The following is a 25588-nucleotide window of genomic DNA, read 5'->3' on the forward strand; positions in this document are numbered from 1 at the left end:
GAGGGTAGGAATAAATTTTCTGTTTTCAGAATGGAGAGAAGTAAATAATGATGTCCCCCAGGGGTCTGTACTGGGACCAGTCCTGTTCAACATTCTTAAATGTTCTGGAAAAAGGAGTAAACAGTGAGGTGGCAAAATTTGCACGATACAAAATTACTAAGATAGTTAAGTCCCAAGCAGACTGCAAAGAGCTACAAAAGGATCTCACAAAACTGGGTGACTGGGCAACAAAATGGCAGATGAAATTGTATGTTTATAAATACAAAGTAGTGCACATGAGAAAACAACCACAAACTATACATATAAAATAATGGGTCTAAATTAGCTGTTACCACTCAAGAAAGATCTTGGAGTCATTCTGGATAGTTCTCTGAAAACATCCACCCAATGTGCAGCAGCAGTCAAAAAAGTGAACAGAATGTTGGGCATCATTAAGAAAGGGATAGATAATAAAACAGAAAATATATTGCCTCTATGTAAATCCATGGTATGCCCCACATCTTGAATACTGCGTGCAGATGTGGTCGCCCCATCTCAAAAGAGATCTATTGGAATTGGAAAAGATTCAGAAAAGAAATGATTAGGGGTTTGGAACGGCTTCTGTATGAGGAGAGATTAAGATTGGGACTTTTCAGCTTGGAAAAAGAGAACTAAAGTGGGATATGAGAGAGGTCTACAAAATCATGACTGGTGTGGAGAAAGTAAATAAGGAAGCGTTGTTGACTACTTCTCATAACACAAGAACTAGGGGTCACCAAATGAAATTAATAGGCAGCAGGTTTAAAACAAACAAAAGGAAGTATTTCACCACACAATGCGCAGTGAACCTGTGGAACTCCTTGCCAGAGGATGTTATGAAGGCCAAGACTATAATAGGGTTCAAAAAGAACTAGATAAGTTCATGGAGAATAGGTCCATCAATGGCTGTTAGCTGGGACGTGCAGGGATGGTGTACCTGGCCTCTGTTTGCCAGAAACTGGGAATGGGCGACGGGATGGAACACTCAGTGATTACCTGTTTTGTTCAGTCCTTCTGGGGCAGCTGGCATTGGTCACTGTTGGAAGACAGGATACTGGGCTAGATGGACCTTTGGTCTGACCCAGTATAGCCATTCTTATGCAACCTTATGCTTGCCCTCCCTATATTTCCCCTTCTCTCCTTTGTTTGTGAAACTCACTTTAAAATTATAAACTTTTCATGGCATGGACCATGTCTTCTTATGTGTTTTAAAATATAGGAATGGCCATACTACACCATATAGTCCATCTAATCCCATATCCTCTTTCCAACAGTGGCCAGCAGCAATTATTTCTGAGTAAAAAACTAAGGTGCCACCAGACTCCTCAAGACTAACAAATGTATTTGGGCATAAGCTTTTGTGGGTAAAAAAAAAACCATTTCTTCAGATGTATGGATCTGAAGAAGTGGGTTTTTTACCCATGAAATCTTATGCCCAAATAAATCTGTTACTCTTTAAGGTGCTACCGGACTCCTCTTTGTTTTTGTGGATACAGACTAACACGGCTACCCCTCTGATTTCAGAGTAAGATGCAAGAAGCCATATAGGAGACAGATTTCAGAGTAACAGCTGTGTTAATCAGTATTCGCAAAAAGAAAAGGAGTACTTGTGGCACCTTAGAGACTAACCAATTTATTTGAGCATAAGCTTTTGTGAGCTACAGCTCACTTCATTGGATGCATACTGTGGAAAATACAGAAGATGTTTTTATACACACAAACCATGAAAAAATGGGTGTTTATCACTACAAAAGAGTAGGGTGGGGGGAGAGAGAACCTTTTGTAGTGATAAACACCCATTTTTTCATGGTTTGTGTGTATAAAAACATCTTCTGTATTTTCCACAGTATGCATCCAATGAAGTGAGCTGTAGCTCACAAAAGCTTATGCTCAAATAAATTGGTTAGTCTCTAAGATGCCACAAGTACTCCTTTTCTTTATATAGGAGACAGAGTATTCCTTAACTGTATACAAGGAAAGGTTCCTTCTAATTTTCATTACCTAGAGGTTGATTTGTGTTGTAAAGCAGGAGGATTTATATCCCTTTCAAAATTTGTTTTTAAAGGAAGATTTACTATTGAAATTCTAGGTTTCAGAGTAGCAGCCGTGTTAGTCTGTATCCACAAAAAGAAAAGGAGGACTTGTGGCACCTTAGAGACTAACCAATTTATTTGAGCATAAGCTTTCGTGAGCTACAGCTCACTTCATCGGATGCATTCAGTGGAAAATACAGTGGGGAGATTTATATACACAGAGAACATGAAACAATGGGTGTTACCATACACACTGTAAGGAGAGTGATCAGGTAAGGTGAGCTATTACCAGCAGTCAAGTGCTGGAAATGGCCCACCTTGATTATCACTACAAAAGGTTCTCCCCCACCCCAGCTCTCCTGCTGGTAATAGTTCACCTTACCTGATCGCTCATTGTTTCATGTTCTCTGTGTATATAAATCTCCCCACTGTATTTTCCACTGAATGCATCCGATGAAGTGAGCTGTAGCTCACGAAAGCTTATGCTCAGATAAATTTGTTAGTCTCCAAGGTGCCACAAGTCCTCTTTTTTTATTGACATTCTAAATATTCTTATCCATATACACGTGTCCAATCTTACTTAATCCTGTTACATTTTAGGCCTCAATATCATCTTGGGGGAATATCACAGGCCAATCATACAAGAAAATGTTTACTTTTCAGTTTTAGGTATGGTACTTTTCACTTTCATTGAATGTTTCCTTGTTTTGTATTATGAGAGGAGATAATTAGTGACTTATCTACCTTTTCTATACCATTAATTAATTTATATATCTCTTACCATGTTTGCTCTTAATCACCTTTCTATAGAATGTTTTTTTCCCATGCCTCTAATCATTCTCTTTGCCCATTTCTGAAGCCCCACTTTGCTTTTATTTTATTTATTTATTTGATAGGGTAACTAGAACCAAACTCTGTATTGCAGGGGAGGGCATACTATTGGATTTATATAATAGCATTTTCAGTGTTCATCTTCCCATTCCTTATACATCTTAAATTTATTTACCTTTTTTTTTGACCACTGCTCTATATTGAGCAGAAGACGACATTGAGCTTTGTTTAGGTGATACCCAGATCTTTTTCTGATTTGTTTCAATTAAATTTAGAACCCACTAAGATGTGAGTAGTTCAAATTATTCCCTCCAGGGTGCTTTGTGTTGCATTTATCAGAACTTAATTTCATCTGCCATCAGTTTGCCTGTTCACCTAGGTTGGTCAGGTTTCAGTGTTCTTCACAGTCTTGAAGAACATAAATAAATAGTCATCTGCATATTTTGCCACCTCACTACTTAGTCCTAATAGTGGGATGCCACAAGGTTCCCTATGAAATTTTTGCCAGGATAAATATTGAATGTTTATTCTTAACTGTGTGTTGTGTCTTAGATATGATGAGAGGCAAAATGGCTACTTATTTCCTTAGCTGTCTCTTCTGCTGGGCTTTGTCAAGGATTTTTTGGGAGTCCAAACCAGTTGCCAACTGACAAATTATCAAACTATTTATTGATACAGTTTCTAGCACAAATTGGACCCAAGCCAGACTGGGAACTTTGGATGCTACTGCAATAACACACCTCATACTGTTGCATCTGAACACATAAGATTCAGAATTTTCTTCATTACCACCAATAATTTGGCTTTTCTTCTGCTAGCTGTTTGTTGATAAAGAATTGATATTGATAAGTCTCTAGTATTTGGGATAAAAGCCTAAGACAAGGCACTGGAAGATACCATGGAGTTTCTGAATATATTCTTTGCTTCCTTTTGGAGTTAGAGGTATCCCTCTCTAGTCAAAAGTAGGAGGAGAAAGTAAGTTGAGTCTTTTCCCATCGGCCATGACAAGTCATTAGCAATTCTTTAATTTCCACAGGGTTAATCGTTTAAGAATTTTTTCTAAGGGAAAGGAAGTTAGCAAATCAGTCATGGAAGGCCCTGGGAGGCTTGTTAGTTCTCAGTTTGGGGTTCTGAAGAGGCTTGATATCTTGGACAAACAGGGCACTTTTTCCCCTCCCAAGGAAACCTATAGTCTATATTTGACTAACTTGAATTTACGGAAATGGTATCCTCTTCTGCAGTGATTAAGATCTGGAATTTGTAAAACCCTTCCTTCTCCTGTTACTTTAAGGCTGAGGGCTTTAACATTCAACATCACTGAGGTTCTTGTAAAATAGATTTCAAGCAATAAGAGCTTAGTCTTAGAAAGTTTCCTATTAGCAGGTTTTTCGTATGTTGATCATGGCCATTTTTAAAAAGTTATGGATTTATTTTTACACTTGTCAGAATTTTCTTGACCATGCCTAATGTCAAAATAAAAAAAACGAACTTATTTATTCTGGACTTAAATCCCCCCCTTTCCTCTTCCAAACTGATTTTTCTAGAAGTCATTCATAAAAATTGTTTTTGGTAGAGGAAATCCCACTCCCTAAAAGTCTTGTTCTGATGGGATTGTTAAATTTTGAAGCCTCTGCCTCATTGTGTGTCATTTTGGATGTCTGATCATAGACTTAATAATTTAACTCCGAGTTTGAAGTGTACAGAATAACTAACAGCTGGTCACTGCTGGCATCCAGCAGTTAGAAAAATGATTTTTTGGAAATTATATTTTTAAAATAAATAAGATCAGAAGGAAGATTGGTACCTGAGTAATATTATATCAGGTTTCATGGTAGGTGACTTTGCAGTGTTAGTGTGTGCGCGCTATCAGTTCTGTAAATAAACAGAGGACTTCAGTCTCCATTGTGGTCAACCCAATATCTTTCACCAGCATTAAATTCACTTTAAAATTCAATTCAGGTCAGAAAAATGTCTGTAAAAAATCAGAACTTTTTCCTCTCCCTCAAGCAATCTTTTCCCTCTGTATATTCAGTCTTGACTGTTTATTTTTCTGACCATAATATATCTATATTTATTAGTACTGCAGAGTCAACAGAGCTGTAGAGATTGAGATGCATTCTCTTCTGGATTGTGTATCCAGAGACTTGATTCTGCATCTGAAACTTGGCAAACTTTTTACTAATGATGTGCAAACGTGGAGAAAAAATAAATCTGGATTTTCAGATTCCAGAATGGTTGAATATGAAGTGTCAAACTTTAGAAGAGCCATTTTTCACTCGTAAACTGAACAAATTTGAGCCCTGGTCCTTAAGACATATGCCTATGCTTAAATTCCATTGACTTCCAGCGTACTCAGTGTATAAAATTAAGGATGTACGGAAGTCTTTGCAGGATCAAGGTCTTTCATGTTTATAGTCCCTCTACTTATGGAAACCCCACAATGTCACTTTCACTTCTAGATTAGACACTTCAAAAAAAGGGGGGGGGGGGTTAAAAACCAAATATTATAGACAACCCTAGTAATTTCATATACTGTACTATGAATGTAAAAATAATTGTCTCGTGGCAACACGGTACACCAGTAGATTTTGCTTATCTAACTCGAAGTCCATTTCATGTTTCAGTAGAGTTGTGTAACTGTTTGCTATTTTAGAGTAGTAATTGGGGATTATTACGTTCTGAGAACCCACAGTGTTTATTATATAAGGTATTAATGTTTTTCTTCAAACATGATAATATCTTAAATGTTCTTCTGATAGGCATTGTTCGAATACATTTTTCACCATGAAAATGACGTTAAGAATGTAAGTAATCTATACAAAATAGATGTTTACTTGTACTAAGTCTTATTCTGTCATGTCTGTCAGCTTTCAGCTGAACTAAGGCTTCTAGTGTTACTTTAGTTCTTAGGATAGAAAAATTGCAGCTTTAAGAAAATTTTTACAAATATGAAAAAAGTCAGATACTAAAATGTTAATGCCTTTATTTTCAGAAGTCAAAATAGCACATACCCGCACTACCTCAAGCGGAGCTAGTGCACTAAAAATAGCAGTGTAGCTAGGGTTGCACAAGTGGTGGCTCAGGCAAGCTGCCCCAAGTATGTACCTGCCCGGACGCCGTGGGTATGTACTTCGGCAGCTAGCCCAAGCAGCACTGTCCATGCAACCCTAGCTACACTGCTATTTTTAGTGCACTAGCTCAAACTAGTGTGGGTATATCTATACAAGCTGGATATCACACCCCTTCTTCCAAGTGTAGATGCAGACTAAGAGTGAGGGAGAATTGTTTGGAATGGTATATGGGATAATACTATAGTTAGTAATAATGGATTGAACTTAAAATCAGGTAAATTACTGACAGAGCTACCATGGGTAAGTCTGTGTGTGCTGGGAATCTCACCTTTAGCTCAAGTATAGACATAGCCACAGTTTTCTACTATATTTTACAGTCACAGTTAAATTTGTGTACCTGTTTAACTCTTTAAAAGTAATGTAAGCCAGACTTGCAAGTTTTTTCTTACCAGCTCACACAGGTGAAGTGTGTTTTGCTGGATGAGTAAGATATAAAAATTATAACATACAAAGTATTTCTGGCACATTCACCACCATAATATCTGGTAGGTTGTGCTTGGAGTAACAAAAAAGTTTAGATCAATTTTACATGGCTCATTAAGCATTTATTGGCTTTTCTGCAACACGTAAGGATGTGTTGAGGAAGGGGTGCGTGCAGGGGGCTGAAGATGAAGCAATTTAGAAATTTAATTTTTCCATGATGCCATTTTGACTGTTTTCAACTAGTGAAACAACAATTACCAGAAAAAACATGGCTTCTGTGGATGTAGATCAGAATCGTTTTCAGATAAAATGCTATGAATTGTTTAATCTGGCACTAAATTATGTCAATCATATGCTGTCTGCCAGCTTGATTGCACAGGCCTCTCTTGATATGATTGGTTATATTTTGGATGCTAATATACTGAAATTCAGTCAGTGTCAGAAAGAAACAGAATGTGTAACATGTTAATTGCTACTCATCTACTTTGACACCATGGAAGTGGGATTTTTTCTGATGCCACCAACAATGAAAATACATATTGTTTACCAAGAGGAACTCTAGACCACCAGTGACAAAGGGCTTACATGGTATGAAATCACTTAGACATGTTAACATGAAATGAATACCAAATGAAAGTGAAAATACATCACTGAACTATTTCAGTGATATTAACAGCAGGATCTCCAGGGCTGGACTGGCAAATTCATAGAGCCCAGGCAATATGTAACATTTCAGAAATCTTGTGGTAGTAGTATTTTGGAGTCCCTATACAGAATCCACAGACATTTCAGTTTTGGCACAGAGAGATATCAGTAACTGATCTTTACTTTCTAAGCTCTTATAGGAAATACTTGTGGCTCAGTATACAGCATTGGTTGTACTTATGGTACTATATTTTAAACATCCAACTTTTAATTTTAATATTCAGCTCCCTTGATCTTCCTTTCATTTGCTCTTCTTCTTTTCCTCCTATTTGCAGTTTCTTCTCATGCACTTCCATTTCCATCTCCCTTCTCCCCTTTACCCTCATTCCTCCATATTTAGTCTCTCCCTCCTTCTCAAACCCCCTTAACAAGTTCTCCCATTACTTCATCTCAGTTAAAAAAAAGCCACACAAATGAACAAAAAACCCAACTCTCTCCTTCAAGTCAATTCATTTCACTCCTTACTCACCTGTTCATCCCAGTCACTTCACTCATTCACCCACCCACCTCTCCCTGGGTCAGGCACTCTTAGTCATTCAGTAATGAAGGGCTGGGGTATCCTTGCAGCCTAAGATGACTCTTTTGGAAAGGGATGAGGCGTGGAGACTAGTGGTCCCAAGACCTAAGAAGCTGCCCTCTGGGTGGGAGAAGAGGAGGACCAGAAAGCTTGAAGAGCCACTGTCCAGTCAAGTTTCCTGCACCAGGATCAGGGAGAGCAGTTCCTGTAGTTGGCTATGAACTCAAGTCAGGGAAAACCGCACTCCCAACCTGTCCATGAATGTGGGAGGGGACAGAACAGACTAGCTCTGCATCTTGTCTACAGTTGGCTGTAGAACTAATTCTGAGGCTGTGGGTGAACTCCAAGAGTCAATTCACAGGTTGTGATAAATGCTTCCTAATGTGATTTCATAGATTAAGTCAAAGGCTAGAAGAGAATGTGGGGATCATCTAGTCCATCTCCTGTATAAAACACAGGACACAGAACTGCCTCAAAATAATTCCTACAGCTTATTTTTTAGAAAAAAAAATCCAATCTTGATTTTAAGATTGCCAGTGATGGAGAGTCCACCACAACCCTTACTAAATTGTTCCAATTATTAATTACTCTGTTATAAATTTATACCACATTTCCAATAGGAATCTGTCTAGCTTCCAGATCCAGCCATTGGATCATGTTACTCTGTTAGCCCATGATCAAATACATGTTCTCCATGTAGGTACCTACAGACTATAATCAAGTCACCCATTAACCTTCTGTTTGTTAATCTGAATGATTGAGCGCTTTGTGTCTGTCGCTATAAGGCTTTTTTTCTAGTTCTGTAATCAATCTTGTAGCTTTTCTCTGAATCCCCTCCAATTTATCAACATCCTTGAATTGTTGATATGAGAACTGGAAGTAGTATTCCAGCAACCGTCACATCTTTGCCAAAAACAGTTAAAATAGCCTCTATTTGAGATTCCCCTGTTTATGCATCAAAGAATCACAATAGCCCTTTTGGCCCCAGTGTCACACTGGGAACTCATATTCAGCTGATTATCCACCATAATCCCCCAATATATTTTCTGGAGTCATTGCTTCCCAGGATAGGGTCCCCTGTTGTGTAAGCAGAGTTTTACTCACTGTTAGGGTACCTCCTTCTGGTTGGGTCTGGGGATTAGCTCTCATCCAGTCTAGCACCCTCTTCTGTTGCTCACTTGCCCTGGCGTCCCTCTTGCTCTCCAGGACTCAGGAGTACTCTCTCCATGACTTGGCCTCCATCTAGGTCCCTCTATCATTTTCCCTTTCCAAGGTATCAAAGTCCCTCTGGACAGTCTGTCCAGATGCTGTCACAGGCAGTCCTCCATGCCAATTCCAAGTCTATGCCACTTTCCCAGTGGTTGGTAGGGGAACCCAGGCCTGCCCGCTACTCTGGGTTTTAGCCCAGACACCCTGTAATCAGCAGCCAGGCTCTACAAAATCTCTGCCTTTGCTGCTCTTTCCCTCAGCCTCTTCTTTCTCTGCATTCCACAGGCTTTCTTCCTGCAACTCCTCTGGGTGAACCCTTCCTGAAGGGCTAGAATACCAGGGCTTTTGCTCCTTCCTGGGTCTCCCCCAGCCCAGCCCAGCTCTCTGAGTCCAGAAGATGAGTGTGGACTCCCTCCCTACAGCCCCCTTCTGCTGCAAACTTCCTGGCTTTATACAAGCTCAGCCTGCCCCTGCTCAGCTGGATTTCATCTTCAATTAGCCTTTATCAGTCCTTGGCATTCCGCAAGGTGCAGCCTATATGGTTAATTGGCCCCTTCTGAGACACCTTAACCCCATCAGTGCTGGTGTGGCATGGACACCCCTGTCACTGTGCCTACCATTCTTTGTTCCTACATGTATACATTTAGCCTTATTAAAAAGCATATTATTTCCTTATGCCCAGTTTACCATGCAATCCAAATTACTCTGTATCTATATCATTTTCCACTCCCCTAATTTTTGTGTCATCTGCAGACTTTATCAGTGATGATTTTATGTTTTCTTCCAGGTCTTTAACAAAAATGTTAAATAGCATAGGGCCAAGAACTGATCCTTACTGGCCCTCACTAAAAACACGTTTTCAAAGATGATATCCTGTTTACAACTACATTGAGATTTATCAGTTAGACAGCTTTTAATCCATTTACTGTATGTCATGTTAATTATGTATCTTTTTAGATTTTTTAATCAAAATGTCATGCGGTACCAAGTCAGATCTCTTACAGAAGTCTAAGTATATTACATCAACATTATTACTTTTACCAGCCAAACTTGTAATCACATCCAAAAAAGATATCAAATATTTACAAATAAGATGGAAAGTTATTAGTAGAGAAAGGGGATCTTTGCTCTCATTTTGCCCATCTTGAGGGACTTGCACTGTTGTCTTCTGCAGTATAAATTTAATAAACAAGCCTTAAGCCTTTTTTTCACCTCCATTTAGTTCTCAACCACTCCTTTAAGTACTGTTGAGTTCCTTATCAATTTCTATTAAAGAATATGATTGTACAGTTGTATGCAGATTTGATTAAACATACACAATATAAAGTATTTTATCTACATTAATAGCAAATACAGAAAAAATCCAGTTTTTGAGATAGGAATACAGGAAAGCACAGTATTTCTTTAATACAGTATTTAATACTTTTTTAAAAAATGCATCCAGTATCCTAGGGATTGGCAACCTTTGGCACGCGGCCCACCGGTTTGTTTACCTGCCACGTCTGCAGGTTTGGTGGATCACAGCTCCCACTGGCTGCGGTTCACCGCTCCAGATCAGTGGGGGCTGTGGGCCGCATGCCAAAGGTTGCTGATCCCTGCAGTATCCCTTTATTTTACTTAAGGAAAAATAAATACCTGTTTTGAGAGGAAATTATTCCTCCATTATTGCTGTTCACTCTTATTTTCTTTTGGGATCATTCATCAATAACTGACTCTCTTTAGACACTGAACTATTCTTGATTTTCATTTTGTGGACTAAACTCTGTGGGCTAAATGTCAGTGACAATGGGACAATTTAAAAGCTTTGCTCAGAAATTGTTCATCTTCTGCTGAGCTCATTTCAACCAAAGAGTGGAACACTAGAATCTGACATGCTTGAAAGTTTAGTGATGCTCTCTTTACAATTTGTCTTAAGGAACAGCAGCAAATATACTGTATACTGGTTAATAATCCCAGCCCATAGTGTTGCCTTGGTATTTGCCAACACGCAGCAAAGCACACTGGGTGGGTGAAGGAAAGCACACTATGTTCTATTTTTATAATTGCATTTTTTTTTTAATTATTAAGGCAAAGAACATTAACATCCACTGTAGTTGCTATGCTTGTCACCAAAATACCCTCAGGACATTTCTCTTCACATGCATTGATTGCATTTTGGCCTTTTCTCATTGTAATACCTATTTCAAATACATTGTGAGCAGGCATGTAATTTGTCATTTTATGTACCCCAATAAACAAACACAAATTAGGGGAGGTTTCAGTCTTAACTGTCTTCCAAAATTTTAAATCTGTGCTTTTTTCCCCCGTTAAAGTGGCTTCAGTTAGTGAACTTTGAGTTTTTTTACATTGGTATAACTAAGGTGATTTCATTTTTCATACTGCTGTTTGCTAATGAAGCAAACTTATAGTTTTCTGCCCCTCCCCATTGAACTACAAAGAAGCCAAGATCCTAACGGAAGGCAAACAATTTTATACATGGTAAATATCATTCACATCGGTATGAAATGAAGCCCCAAACCTGAAATGAACTCTGAACAACTAGATCCATGCATAGCACCACTGAGACTAAAGATTCCAGGATTTGATCAATATGTTTCCTTAGTTTTCTGAAGGATTACACAAAGCAAGACTCTTTCTAATAGAGCTTGTCTACACCACGTTGCATTTAGCGACAAGGTTGTGTTGATACAGCCTTGTCGCTAAAAGTCAGCCTGTGTAAACACTCTTTTTCAGTACTTTATTGGCACTTTTGCTAACAAAATACTTCCACCCCGCAAGCGGCGTTAGCTTTGTCGACAGGAGAGCACGCCTGCCGACAAAGCCATGTTCACACTGCCACTTGCGTTGGCAAAACTTTTGTCTTTCACGGGGGGGGGGGGGGGGGGCTTTTTTAAGTACCTGTGAAAGACAAAAGTTTTGTCGACTACTTCGCAGTGTAGATAAGCCCTGAATTAAATATGCTGGGACAGGTCCTCAACTTGTGTGAATTGTTGTAGCTTTGTTCAAGTCAATGCAGCTATGACAATTTCACACCAGCTGAAGATCTGGCCTACTGTCTTTAAAGCAGACCTAATTGTGCTAGCTGTAGGAGCAAGCAACTGGGAATAAAAACCCAGAAACACTTGGCACTTGGTCAACCTAATATTGGCATTTCAGATATACAGCTATCAGTTTTTTCTGAATTGTATACACAAGAACTTAACTAGTTTACTGTAAAAATACAACAAAACAAAAACCACACACACACAAAACAAAACACATACCTAAGAAACAGTTCTCTACTGGCCCCTAGTTTAGCTACTCTAATAGGAGTCTTCCATTTCTGTGGTTCTGTGAAATAATTATGAAGAAATCAAGTAAATTCTGAGCTTCATGGCCATGTATGTCTATTTTCATAACATTTTGTTTAAAAGCTTTTTAGACTGTTTCTGGTGAAACTGCTATAATGGAAGTGTAGCTTTTACTCTGACATCTTATTTTATGATGGAAAATGGAATTTCAAACAATTCTGCAGCTTGTATGTTTTATAGCCTTTCATAGAATCATAGAATCTCAGGGTTGGAAGGGACCTCAGGAGGTCATCTAGTCCAACCCCCTGCTCAAAGCAGGACCAATCCCCAATCAAATCATCCCAGCCAAGACTTTGTCAAGCCTGACCTTAAAAACTTCCAAGGAAGGAGATTCTACCACCTCCCTAGGTAACGCATTCCAGTTTTTCACCACCCTCCTAGTGAAAAAGTTTTTTCTAATATCCAACCTAAACCTCCCCCACTGCAACTTGAGACCATTACTCCTCGTCCTGTCCTCTTCTACCACTGAGAATAGTCTAGAACCATCCTCTCTGGAACCACCTCTCAGGTAGTTGAAAGCAGCTATCAAATCCCCCCTCATTCTTCTCTTCTGCAGATTAAACAATCCCAGTTCCCTCAGCCTCTCCTCATAAGTCATGTGTTCCAGACCCCTAATCATTTTTGTTGCCCTTCGCTGGACTCTCTCCAATTTATCCACATCCTTCTTGTAAATGTGGGGCCCAAAACTGGACACAGTACTCCAGATGAGCCCTCACCAATGTTGAATAGAGGGGAACGATCACTTCCCTTGATCTGCTCGCTATGCCCCTACTTATACATCCCAAAATGCCATTGGCCTTCTTGGCAACAAGGGCACACTGCTGACTCATATCCAGCTTCTCGTCCACTGTAACCCCTAGGTCCTTTTCCGCAGAACTGCTGCCTAGCCATTCGGTCCCTAGTCTGTAGCTGTGCATTGGGTTTTTCCGTCCTAAGTGCAGGACCCTGCACTTATCCTTATTGAACCTCATCAGGTTTCTTTTGGCCCAATCCTCCAATTTGTCTAGGTCCCTCTGTATCCTATCTCTGCCCTCCAGCGTATCTACCACTCCTCCAAGTTTAGTATCATCCGCAAATTTGCTGAGAGTGCAATCCACACCATCCTCCAGATCATTTATGAAGATATTGAACAAAACCGGCCCCAGGACCGACCCCTGGGGCACTCCACTTGACACCAGCTGCCAACTAGACATGGAGCCATTGATCACTACCCGTTGAGCCCGACAATCTAGCCAACTTTCTACCCACCTTATAGTACATTCATCCAGCCCATACTTCTTTAACTTGCTGACAAGAATACTGTGGGAGACTGTGTCAAAAGCTTTGCTAAAGTCAAGAAACAATACATCCACTGCTTTCCCTTCATCCACAGAATCAGTAATCTCATCATAGAAGGCGATTAGATTAGTCAGGCATGACCTTCCCTTGGTGAATCCATGCTGACTGTTCCTGATCACTTTCCTCTCGTGTAAGTGCTTCAGGATTGATTCCTTGAGGACCTGCTCCATGATTTTTCCGGGGACTGAGGTGAAGCTGACTGGCCTGTAGTTCCCAGGATCCTCCTTCTTCCCTTTTTTAAAGATTGGCACTACATTAGCCTTTTTCCAGTCATCTGGGACTTCCCCCGTTCGCCACGAGTTTTCAAAGATAATGGCCAATGGCTCTGCAATCACATCCGCCAATTCCTTTAGCACTCTCGGATGCAACTCGTCCGGCCCCATGGACTTGTGCACGTCCAGCTTTTCTAAATAGTCCCTAACCACCTCTTTCTCCACAGAGGGCTGGCCATCTACTCCCCATGTTGCAATGCCCAGTGCAGCAGTCTGGGAGCTGTCCTTGTTAGTGAAGACAGAGGCAAAAAAAGCATTGAGCACATCAGCTTTTTCCACATCCTCTGTCACTAGGTTGCCTCCCTCATTCAGTAAGGGGCCCACACTTTCCTTGGCTTTCTTCTTGTTGCCAACATACCTGAAGAAACCCTTCTTGTTACTCTTGACATCTCTTGCTAGCTGCAGCTCCAGGTGCGATTTGGCCCTCCTGATATCTTTCCTACATGCCCGAGCAATAGTTTTATACTCTTCCCTGGTCATATGTCCAACCTTCCACTTCTTGTAAGCTTCTTTTTTATGTTTAAGATCCGCTAGGATTTCACCATTAAGCCAAGCTGGTCGCCTGCCATATTTACTATTCTTTCGACTCATCGGGATGGTTTGTCCCTGTAACCTCAACAGGGATTCCCTGAAACACAGCCAGCTCTCCTGGACTCCTTTCCCCTTCATGTTAGTCCCCCAGGGGATCCTACCCATCCGCTCCCTGAGGGAGTCGAAGTCTGCTTTCCTGAAGTCCAGGGTCCGTATCCTGCTGCTTACCTTTCTTCCCTGTGTCAGGATCCTGAACTCAACCAACTCATGGTCACTGCCTCCCAGATTCCCATCCACTTTTGCTTCCCCCACTAATTCTTCCCTGTTTGTGAGCAGCAGGTCAAGAAAAGCTCCCCCCCCAGTTGGCTCGTCTAGCACTTGCACCAGGAAATTGTCCCCTACGCTTTCCAAAAACTTCCTGGATTGTCTGTGCACCGCTGTATTGCTCTCCCAGCAAATATCAGGAAAATTAAAGTCACCCATGAGAACCAGGGTGTGCAATCTAGTAGCTTCTGCGAGTTGCCGGAAGAAAGCCTCATCCACCTCATCCCCCTGGTCCGGTGGTCTATAGCAGACTCCCACCACTACATCACTCTTGTTACTCACACTTCTAAACTTAATCCAGAGACACTCAGGTTTTTCTGCAGTTTCGTACCGGAGCTCTGAGCAGTCATACTGCTCCCTTACATACAGTGCTACTCCCCCACCTTTTCTGCCCTGCCTGTCCTTCCTGAACAGTTTATAACCATCCATGACAGTACTCCAGTCATGTGAGTGATCCCACCAAGTCTCTGTTATTCCAATCATGTCATAATTCCCTGACATCACCAGGACCTCCAGTTCTCACTGCTTGTTTCCAAGGCTTTGTGCATTCATATATAAGCACCTGAGATAACCTGCTGATCGCCCCTTTCAATACAGTAAAGACTGATTCTTTCAGCACAATATGCCATCACCTGAAATCAGAAATTAAAGAAAAAAAGATAAACTAGAGCTTCTTTCTGATTTTTATTCTGTTTAAATATGACCCTTCCAATGGTCCCTGTTCAAGCAAAGTGTGTTGAATAGCATACCTACCTTTCAAACATCCCTGATTGTGGAGGATTAGAAGGGAGAGAAGCCTTCCCATTTTTTCCCCCATACTCATTTCCTGTGTTATGGGAAACAGAAGACCAAGGAAAGCAGTGTTTACCACTGCACACACTTGAAAGTGCACTGTGCTCAAGTGATCCAGGTGGAAAAGGCCTGATATTACCAAAACCAAGATAATTTGTACACTATTTCAAGCAGAAGTACCTCGGCAATTTTTCTTTAAAAAAAAAAAGTTGAAGCCACTTTTAGTAAATTTCCCCCATGGATGATGGGAAACATGAAAAATGTGTATGCTTAGACTTATGGAATACCTTACATTGTCTCTGCAGTCTCGTTAAATGTGTTCTCTAGTACCTCTTTTGCATTATATATAACTGTTAAAAAGCATGTATGATTACATCCTGCTATAATCCTTTCAAACACTTTATGATTCAATCTTCATAGAAATAAAGTAATAATCCTTCCGTAGTCTATATGTAAAAACAATGTCTGCATGTACCAAAGCATTTTATTCAATATTTTTAGATTTTGCTGTTCTTTGTCTTGTATTTTTCGTCAGTGTTCTTTGTTGAAACCTGGAAATGCCAGTTTTAAGGTGTGGGTGTGTGTTTGTGTATTTTTTTTAAAGGCTTTAGATTTAGCAGCACTTGCCACAGAGCATGCACAGTACAAAGACTGGTGGTGGAAAGTCCAAATTGGGAAATGCTACTATAGGTAAGTCATTTTTGTATTCTTTAGTGATTGATTGTGATCTGAGGAACATGAACTTTAGTTTCTTATAATTGTACAGTATTTCCTAAGCCTCAAGGTCAAATTGTGTAGTAGTAAGAGGTGTTCGTATAGTAAGTAGTTAAGGGATGGCAATATAATAAAATTAGAGCTGGTCAAAGTTGGAATTTTTGTTTTACAGGAAATTCCAAAAATTGTTCCATTTTGAAACCAAAAAAAATGGAAATTTCCTAGAAGGGAAATAAAAAAAATAATTTTGAAATAATCAAAGCATTTCATTTAGAATATTTTGAAACAAAATTGATTCTGGGAGCACCCAATGGACTCATGTGAAGCTGGGAGCCTAGAAGCCCTGAGACAGATGGCTGAGCCAGCAGCATTGGAGCTTGGACTCCCAGGGTTCCTGCTGCAGAGATGGAAACAGGCCCTACTCTAGCTGAGGCATATCCGGGCTCCTGGTTCTATGGTAGGGAATCTGTGAACCCCTGGGCACCTGGCTCCGACGCAGCCCATATGGTGCGGCTTCCATGGAGCCATCAAACCTGGAAGCCATGTTGTTCCCAGCAGCCCACCAAGTGAGCTGGCCTGAAGCCTGCATTGCAGGCACGGTGCCATCCAGAACCCTGCCCAGGTATCACCAGAAATTCAGTGGAGCCAGTCCATTTCTGGAAAACATAGACAAATTGGCATTTTCTGGTGAAGCAGGGTTTGAGCTTTACTCATAATTTAGATAAAATGGTTTATCTTTCAAATAAGGAGGCTAGTACAATATATATTCAATTAATGAGGAAGACTACAGTTTGGGAGTATTAATGAAAAAATGAGCAGACCTTGTCCCACAATCTGAGATAATGTCGAGGCTCCAATATTTTGAGCACTGGAGCTTCCTCCTTGTGTTTGTCTCAATTGTATGCAGGGTTGATAACACCTATTATTAAAGTTGCTCAAAACTTCCTAGTATAAGACCCTGTTTCCAGTTGCTTATAACTTTGACAAATTTTAAACATGTTCTCCTTCCACAGAGGTGGGCTGACTTAATCACATCTCTTGGTTGCAGAACTTTTCTGAGGAAGTTCCAAAATTATATTTCAAATTTCTAACCACCAGTTTGTCAGAAGTTTGACTGCCAAATGTTGAGTCAGACTGAGTGTGTCACAAACATTAATGGATTTATTTTCACTGCACATTGTGAGATGAAGGATATTATCCCCATTTTACAGATGGGAACTGAAACACAGATTAAAGTCAAAAGGATCCACAAATTTTGGGTGCCCAATTTGAGACACCTAGGACCTGAGATTTCATTGTACAGTACTTTATGTGTTCAAAGCTCAGCACCTGTTGACTTCTGTTGCAGCTGTGAGTGCTCACCATTTCTCCAGTGAGACTGCAGGCAGGCACCCAGAAAGTCAGGAATACATAGTGACAACCTCTGAAAAGTTTGGTTTAAGTGACTTGCCTAGTATTATATAGGGATTCTGTGGCAGAGACAGGGATAGAACCCATTTCCCCAGGCAGCATTTGACTGCCTTAATGATGAGACCATTCTTTCTCTTCCTGCTGTCCCCAGCTCATTCACTACACACATTCCAACTTCTGGAATAAATGAAGCTGGGGTCCTAAAGACAGGTTCCTTTCAATACACGATCCTGATTTACTCCCAGAGGAGATCCATCCTGCATACTGAATGAGGCAGGAATCTTGTGGAAAAAATAGTATGTGATCAAAAGACTTTCAGTGCACATGCACAAGGGGGCTGAATTAAGGTTACAAATTTGTAGGCAATTCTGGCATTTCCTAACTTTTGAACCTGGATTTTCTTTTAGCAGATGCATGATTTTTTACACCCCACCCACCCCCACGTTACTTTTGGCACGTTAATGAGCTTTTTATTTGTTTTTAGTGGATAGTGCTTTGTTTGAATAAGTTACATTATTGTTGAATAAAGAACTTTCTGTATGTATCTATTATCTCTTAGGTTAGGATTGTACCGTGAAGCAGAAAAACAATTTAAATCAGCTCTCAAGCAGCAAGACATGGTAGATACAATACTGTATTTAGCAAAAGTAAGTAGATATTCTCAAATCAAATTAAATCTGCCTGCTTTAGAATAACTTGAAATTCTCATTTATACATGAAAATCCAGGGGGCAGCTGAGCTGGGACTATCCAACTTGATACATTTTTCAGATTGTGTAGCTTTTCAAATCCATTTTAAAATGTATTAAAATAAACCAATCTTTTCAGAATGCAATTAACTTAAACAGCAGAACTGACACAAATAGAACAAGTTATTTTTCAGACTTCCATTCTATAACATTTTAAAGTTTTGTGAGAATAAGGCTTTATTTTAGAGGATTATTTATGAGCTTTTTTTGTCTGTACATTTTTCCCCACAACTTGTCTTACTCCAGTTCTTTAATATCAAAATGGTGATGAATGGTGTGGGAAATACAAGTCAGTACTGAAAACAGAAGTCTCACTAAATTGTTGTTGCCACAGGCTCAAGCATTCATGTACTTCAGAGTATGCCCTCTACTTGGATTTGATAATTTGTGATTAGCAGAACTGTGTACAAAAGCAAGAGCATAGTTTAAGTACTGGACACCATCAAAGACACCATCTTCTTCTGCCTTATGTTCTCTCCGCCAACAAATCCTAATCAGGACTATACAGATAAGGAATGATCAGAGTTGTAGTATTTAATGTGTAGCTATCTGATTTCTTAGGAGACCAATGAAATAAACCAGTAAGGGTGACTAGATGGATCTAAAAACTGGTTTTTCAACTGACATCAAAAGGAATTTATCCGTAGCAGTCAGAAAGACCTTGAAATTGACAAAGTTGTATCATAACAAAGATATGCAAAACACTTGAAGAACCAACATCACCGCTCAAACACCAAAATTGTTGTTTATGGTAGTGCACATGAGGTTCTAAACATTTTTTCCAGACATTCAAGAAGAGATCGGCCTGCTCCAGGAAACTTGCGTCTAAGGACTTGTCCACACAGTTTGTGGGCAGCAAGCCTGTGTCAAAGCACACTACAGAACTTTTAGTACATGGTAACAGGGTCCACATGGCCAGTTGGCATGTGACAGCTTTATATCCTGGCTTGCTGTGAAGTAACTGACCATATAAACAAGCTCCCAGGGTATCTTTTATCTAGGAGCTTGAATAATAATAGCAATGAAGCCGTGGCTGCATGGGCTTTGCAAGCCTATTCTAGTGACTAGTCCCTGCTGCCACGGCTTCACTACCTTTGTTATTTGAGCTAGCTAGATTAACGCTAACTCTAATATGTCTACATGTGCTGCAGTTATTCATCTGATTGCAGTAAAGATGTACCATAAAGCAGCATTTCCCCAGACTTTGGAAAGCTGACACACCACCCCCACGAGAGGGAAACCTATTTCCCCTCCTGCTTTTTCAGTACAGCTATTAAAGGCCTCCCTAAAATAAGTGATTACTCAGAGTATATGTATAGCTTTTTATTGTATGATGCTTCCTGTGTGCGTTGAGTAGTGAATTAGCATCTGGGTTAGCAGCCACTGGAAAGAATGGGGCAGTTCATATCGGAGAGGTATTGTTTCAGGCTCTCTGCAAAATCAGACAGACATCAGTATCAGCTACATCCTAGTCACATTTTAATCACCATAACAAGTAGAGATTTAATTAAAAAAAAAAAACTTGAAAGCTGAGACTTGTGAAAAACTAAGAGTTTTCTGCATATCCATCTGGCTAATCCTGAGACCTTCCTCCTCCATGCTTTGAGAAACATTGGTTTAAGGCCAAAGGACAGGGGAAGGGGAATAAGAAATAGGGAATTGTTTGTACAAGTCAAGAACTTCAAGGAGTCATACTATTTCACGACTACAGAGCTGGAAATGGGACTTTTACACCAGAGAACTAGGAGGTTCCCAGCTCTCCAGAAGGGGCAACCTTCAGCACTTGCTGTTAGCACCAGAAGAACACAATATGTCAGACTTAAAAATCAGAGTATTCTTATGGTTTGAAAAGCTATTTTTAGAGGTTTTAAAAATTAATTTTTATGCCCTTCAAGCTTGTGCAGTTTTACTTATAGTATAAGGAACGCTGAGCTTTACAGGTGATGGATACAAAATAATCAATAACTATTTTAAAGACTCTCTCAGAAACAGTTCTAAAATGGTGTGTAAGTTATGGGTACATGCAGGTATGGTGTGTGTAAAGGGTTTATTGCACTTATTTGGGATGACTTGCATAAGTCATTCATGTGTTTCCCACATTGAGTAATATGATCATCCCAAACTCTTGCTAATTAAAAAGCTATACCCACTATCATGTATTCTGTCATCTATATATTCTCTGCTGAAGCTCTTTTTAGAGAGAGATTTGATTGTAGAAAAAAGTTGGTGAGACACAGTAAAATAAATTCAAATGTTAAAGAAAGGAAAATGAGCATGATAGATATAATGGAGACATTTCTTTCAAGTTTAAGGCTTAATGCAGACATTAAATCCATCTGAAGCTGCTCTACAGATTATCAACTGAAATGTACAGTGAATACTCTGAAGGCTGCTTTAGATACAACACAAGTGTGACATCCACAGATGGAATGTGCTAGGAATAGATTGTTGATGTCCCATTGCTTAAAATGTCTGCTTAATTGATACTGTCACTTGGTGCGGTCAGGGTCTAGCAAGTAGAAGAGGGGGGAAAAAAAAAAAAGCAGCAGCTAGCCTCAATCTTCTTTATTCCTTCTCCACAGGAAGGAATTATTTTTTTCTTAATATAGGAGATGCTAGCAAATATCAGGCAATTTTTTTTCCACTGATCCTAATGTTCTAATTACTGTTATCAGTTTGAAACTGCAGTCCCTTACTTGAGAAATACTTGCTGTCAATTAGATCATTAAAATTACCCCATTGTCTCATTTCAAAGAATGCTGCTGTGTGTGCGTGCAAAGCACCATATATCTGTTTATAGATAATTAAATATTGGACTACAATAACTTGATCATTTGCATTCAGAATTCCCTGCATGGATCCCAAAAGCAGAAGAGCTGTATTGTGCTTCTAACTGTGGTGATTTCTTTAATATGTAATGTTGATGCTTTATTCCTTTGGGCCACTTATTATATTAAATAACACCAATGGCAGCTATTTTTCCATTGTTCGTATGTTACAATCAAACATTATTTACTATGTTATTCCACTGGCATGAGCACTTTAAATGTGTCTTGCTTTACTCTGAAGTATATATACCTGAAACACTTTTCTACTGAAATATGAGTAATCAGCTTGGGGAATTGAACGGCACAAGTGATTCATGTAGAATATGGCTTTTTTTTCTTCTCTGTAAGGGATTCAGATGTGCTTCATTCCAGTAGTCTCTGAAAGTTATATCATCTGAGTGCTGCCTAAATGGTCTTTGTGACATCAGTTGATGGTCTCTTTCCAGTTATACTGTAGTTCTTACAGGACAGGTCTCCACATCACTATTAGCACCATACTGGTATTACCAGCACAGAAACTAAAGATTGAGAGGCCATGCAGACTGAACTACCCTTTTACCTATAAGGGATCATCTTGTCTAAATATGACTGGAGACATTTTGGCAGAGCAATATGAGGAAGCTTGCAAATGTCACTGTCCACTTTGTCATTTGTCCAGAGTAGAAGACTTTCCATGAATTCTAAAATACACTTTAAGAGACCTCTGCTCTTTCTTCATTCAAGTTCCTCCTGAGACTCACTTCTTCCATGAGGCTCAAAATGTGACTACTATCATTTTTTAGATTAAAAATATGTTTAAAATATTTAAGGTGACATCATCTTAATCTCCCCGTTTGACTTTGACTTTTTTTGTTAGTTTTGTGAATTATAGGTCCCTGGACCTATGTTATAAGTAATAATTATAAATATAGAGACAGGCAATGTCTCGCTGTGGTTCTTGTACAGTTCCAGGCATGTTTTAGCACTTAAATAATTAAGACTGTCACATTTTTAGCATCACTGCAAAGATTTTTCCATTGATGCTCATATGACTATTTGACATAATGGCTTCTGCATCAAAAGAAGAATATCTCTCTTGCTGGTAGCACTTCTTTTGTCAAACAGCTGTCTGAGCATGAAAATCAATATTTGACATATTTATATACACTTTTTCTTTGCTCAGGTGTATTTTCGGTTGGATCAGCCTTTGACAGCTTTACATCTTTTCAAGCAAGGATTAGATCGATTTCCTGGAGAAGTGACCCTTCTTTGTGGGATTGCCAGAATCTATGAGGTATGCATGTACTACACTATTGCTAATGCAAACAAGGTTATCTTCTTATGCAAGAAAAAGGGCCAGAGGTTCAATATGCTTGTAAGGTCATTAAAAATTCACCACATTATTTTCCAGCATTACTAATATAAAACAGGTAGTGTTGCAGAAAGTCTACCAAAATAAAGACAGCTTTGCAGGCTTATTTGTTCAGCTGGTTAACTATACCAAACAGACCGTGCTTTTCCTTGTTCAAACACACACAAACAAATCCACATTAAATCAAGTGTTGCATTTCCAGATGTTGTCCATGTAGTACTATGATTGGCTCATACATTTTTCATTGATCTAAAAGAGAAGAAAAGTGCTGGTGTCTCAAACGGCCTGTTAATAGATTTAAACAGCAGGATAGTCTACAGGTCAGTACTGCCTTCTTTAGTACTGTAAGTCATTGTGAATTAGTAAAGTTGAAATGTGTCATAGCTTAGGTGGTATTTGTTTTAAATGGAACTACTAATATTTTAGAATAGAACAGTGGTTTCGTTGTAGGCTGATAATCAGAGGTAGTTGCTTTTATTTTGCATTAAAGAAAATGCTGTAATTAAAAACAGGAAATATTGAGTTTTATATTGTTGTAGTTTGCCTGGCACACTGAAATGGCAATAAATCTATTTCAAAGTATAAAGAAGTCATCCATTTTTGTCTAATATCCTTTTTCTAGTCTTCCTATCTAAATCTTTAAACACAGTTTGAGAAAGCAGTGTTTAAATAGTGTGGCATATTATTCTGTAGACTATTCTCAACATTATGCAGCCTTTTTATGAATTTTTGTACTGCAGTCTGTATTAGATATTTCTCTGCACCATTGTTATAGAAAGATGTTTGTTTCTGTACTGATGGGCTTTGGTGTGTCACATAACTACAGATTTATAACTTAATTAAAGATTTGTACCCTCGCATACAAACATTCAGCTCTCTTTGCACATGCCTGGAGGGACATATGTACCAAACACTTTCTCCTTAGGCATTAGAAAAAGAGAAGGTCTGCCACTTTCCATCTGCTCCAGGTTTTTAAATGATCGTACTATTATTAAAATTTAGCATGTTTCCTTGTTTGAGAAATGTAAGTTTGCATAAGTTAATTTGCCACAGTTTTATCGTGTGATAGAACAGGTTTTAATTTGACTGTTTTCAGTCAAGCTGCTCAGGGTGATAGTATGATCACACCACACTGTAGGATGTTAGTAGGATGTTTTATGAGCAATAGGGTAAATGAACAAACTGCTCTCTAAACAAATAAAAACACTTCTTGAATTACCTCTAAATTTTGTACACTCACGCATCTTCTACAGGAGGTGGTTTCTCTGGTGACAGTAACCCCTCAAAGTACATGGGACATAGGTCTAGTTGTTACAAGAAGCAAAAGTCTATACCTCTTCTCCATTCAAATACCATACATCCAGGTGTATTTTTAGATACAATATGATCATTTTAATTGGCACCTCCTACTGGAAACAAACTTGCTAAATTATTCCATGATCCCAGTTTTCAGAGGCTCATGGTAATACTTGGTGCTCATTTAATTCATGAATTGCTTTGAACATAACCATTAAAGAATTGTTCTGAAAGTCTGACTAAACAGTCTGGAATTTATCATTCAATTTTGGGGGAACTATTGTACTGTGCTGTGTACTCCATAGCATAGTATAAATAGCAGCAAACACCTATTTGCACATGGTAGCTATTGTGAATAGGCTTTAGAAAATACCACGTGTACCTTTTTAAGTGTACTTGTCATACCTGTGTTCTGTTAATCCATGGTTTAGAATCAGTAAAATGTTCTTCTCAGTTAAGTGGGCATGTAGTTTATGAAGAGGCTAATAAGTGAATTGTAGTGTATGTTCATAGAACGATAATAAACAATTCTTGTTTGTTGATGTGTCTACACTGTAGCTGGGACCATGCTTCCCAGCATGGGTAGACAGAGAGACACTAGCTTTGCTCGACTTAGTGCACTAGAAGTAACAGCGTGGCCAGGGACAGCATGGGCAGTGGCTCAGGCTAGCCACCAGAGTACATATCCAATGGGTCCAGGCAGGTTTCTATTCAGGTGGCTAGCCTGAGCTGTCACCAGTGCTACCTCCAGCTACACTGCTATTTTTAGAATACTAGCGCAAGCAAAGCCAACGCATATCAGTCTGCCTTCACTGGGTAGGCATACCCTTAGGTTGCCAGCTCCTTACCTATGCCCTGTAAAGCACTGTGTAAGTTTATGGCACTTTATAAGAGTTTAATAAAATGATAAAAAAGCAAGATTACTACAGTTTGCAAAATATTCGTTCGTTTGTTTTTCTATTTTTGATGTGCAGGAAATGAATAACATCTCCTTAGCTGCAGAATACTACAGAAAAGTCTTAAAACAAGATAACACTCATGTGGAAGCCATTGCATGCATTGGTAGTAACCACTTTTATTCAGACCAACCTGAGATAGCTTTGCGGTTTTACAGGTGTGTGCAAGTAAGATTAATATTAAAGAGAAATATTTTTGGAACATTGATAGTGCCAAAGAAAATGCGAGTGTGTAGGAATCAAAGGTGTCTAACCAAATGGAGAAATATTGCCTACTATATTACCAACATACCTACTCTAATATCTTCTATACTTATAGTATGGTAATTACATTTAAGCACTTAATATGCAGGATGATTGTTAAAATAAAAGCGCATCAGAATGGTTGAGTACCTGATTAATGAATGAAGAGGGGGCTCAAAAGGACCTGATTTTCAACTTCATTTTGCAGGAGGCACACACCACCTTGAAGGATTAAGCCACTAAAAAAACCTTTTGTAAAACTCCATGGCCCACATCCTTGGCTACAGGTGTGCTTGCAGCCATGTATTCCCCTGTTCCTAGGTTGACTGTGAGCCAGGGTTTTCCCCAGGTTTATTTTACAGCAATCTGAAGACTGCTGTAAACCGTGCCAGCTGCCACCAGTCTTAAGCAGCTGAGGATCACCAGCCTGTGAAGAAGCCCCTATACCAACATCAGAGAAAGACAATTTGTGCACTTTGTAGCCTGATCCTTTTTAATCGTTAATAATAATTGTATTGATTGCCAATTGATACTAATTAATGAGCTGGGGTAATAGGGTTCTCATCCC

At 39.3% G+C, this 25588-nt stretch overlaps 1 protein-coding gene across 5 annotated transcripts in view; it reads left to right on the plus strand.

Annotated features, from left to right (window-relative positions):
- The window catches only part of TTC8 (tetratricopeptide repeat domain 8), a 66357-nt gene that overhangs the window by 29773 nt on the left and 10996 nt on the right, over positions 1-25588 (plus strand). For 4 of the 5 annotated variants that reach the window (XM_074956091.1, XM_074956093.1, XM_074956094.1 and 1 more), the window contains 5 exons: positions 5642-5686; positions 16079-16164; positions 18158-18245; positions 22337-22447; positions 24796-24935. In XM_074956091.1, the coding sequence (XP_074812192.1) occupies positions 5642-5686; positions 16079-16164; positions 18158-18245; positions 22337-22447; positions 24796-24935 (470 nt within the window). The remainder of the gene's footprint in view (positions 1-5641; positions 5687-16078; positions 16165-18157; positions 18246-22336; positions 22448-24795; positions 24936-25588) is intronic. The other variant, XM_074956095.1, reaches the window with a different exon arrangement.

Source organism: Natator depressus, chromosome 6 (assembly GCF_965152275.1).
Source record: "Natator depressus isolate rNatDep1 chromosome 6, rNatDep2.hap1, whole genome shotgun sequence".
NCBI classification, from domain to species: Eukaryota; Metazoa; Chordata; order Testudines; family Cheloniidae; genus Natator; species Natator depressus.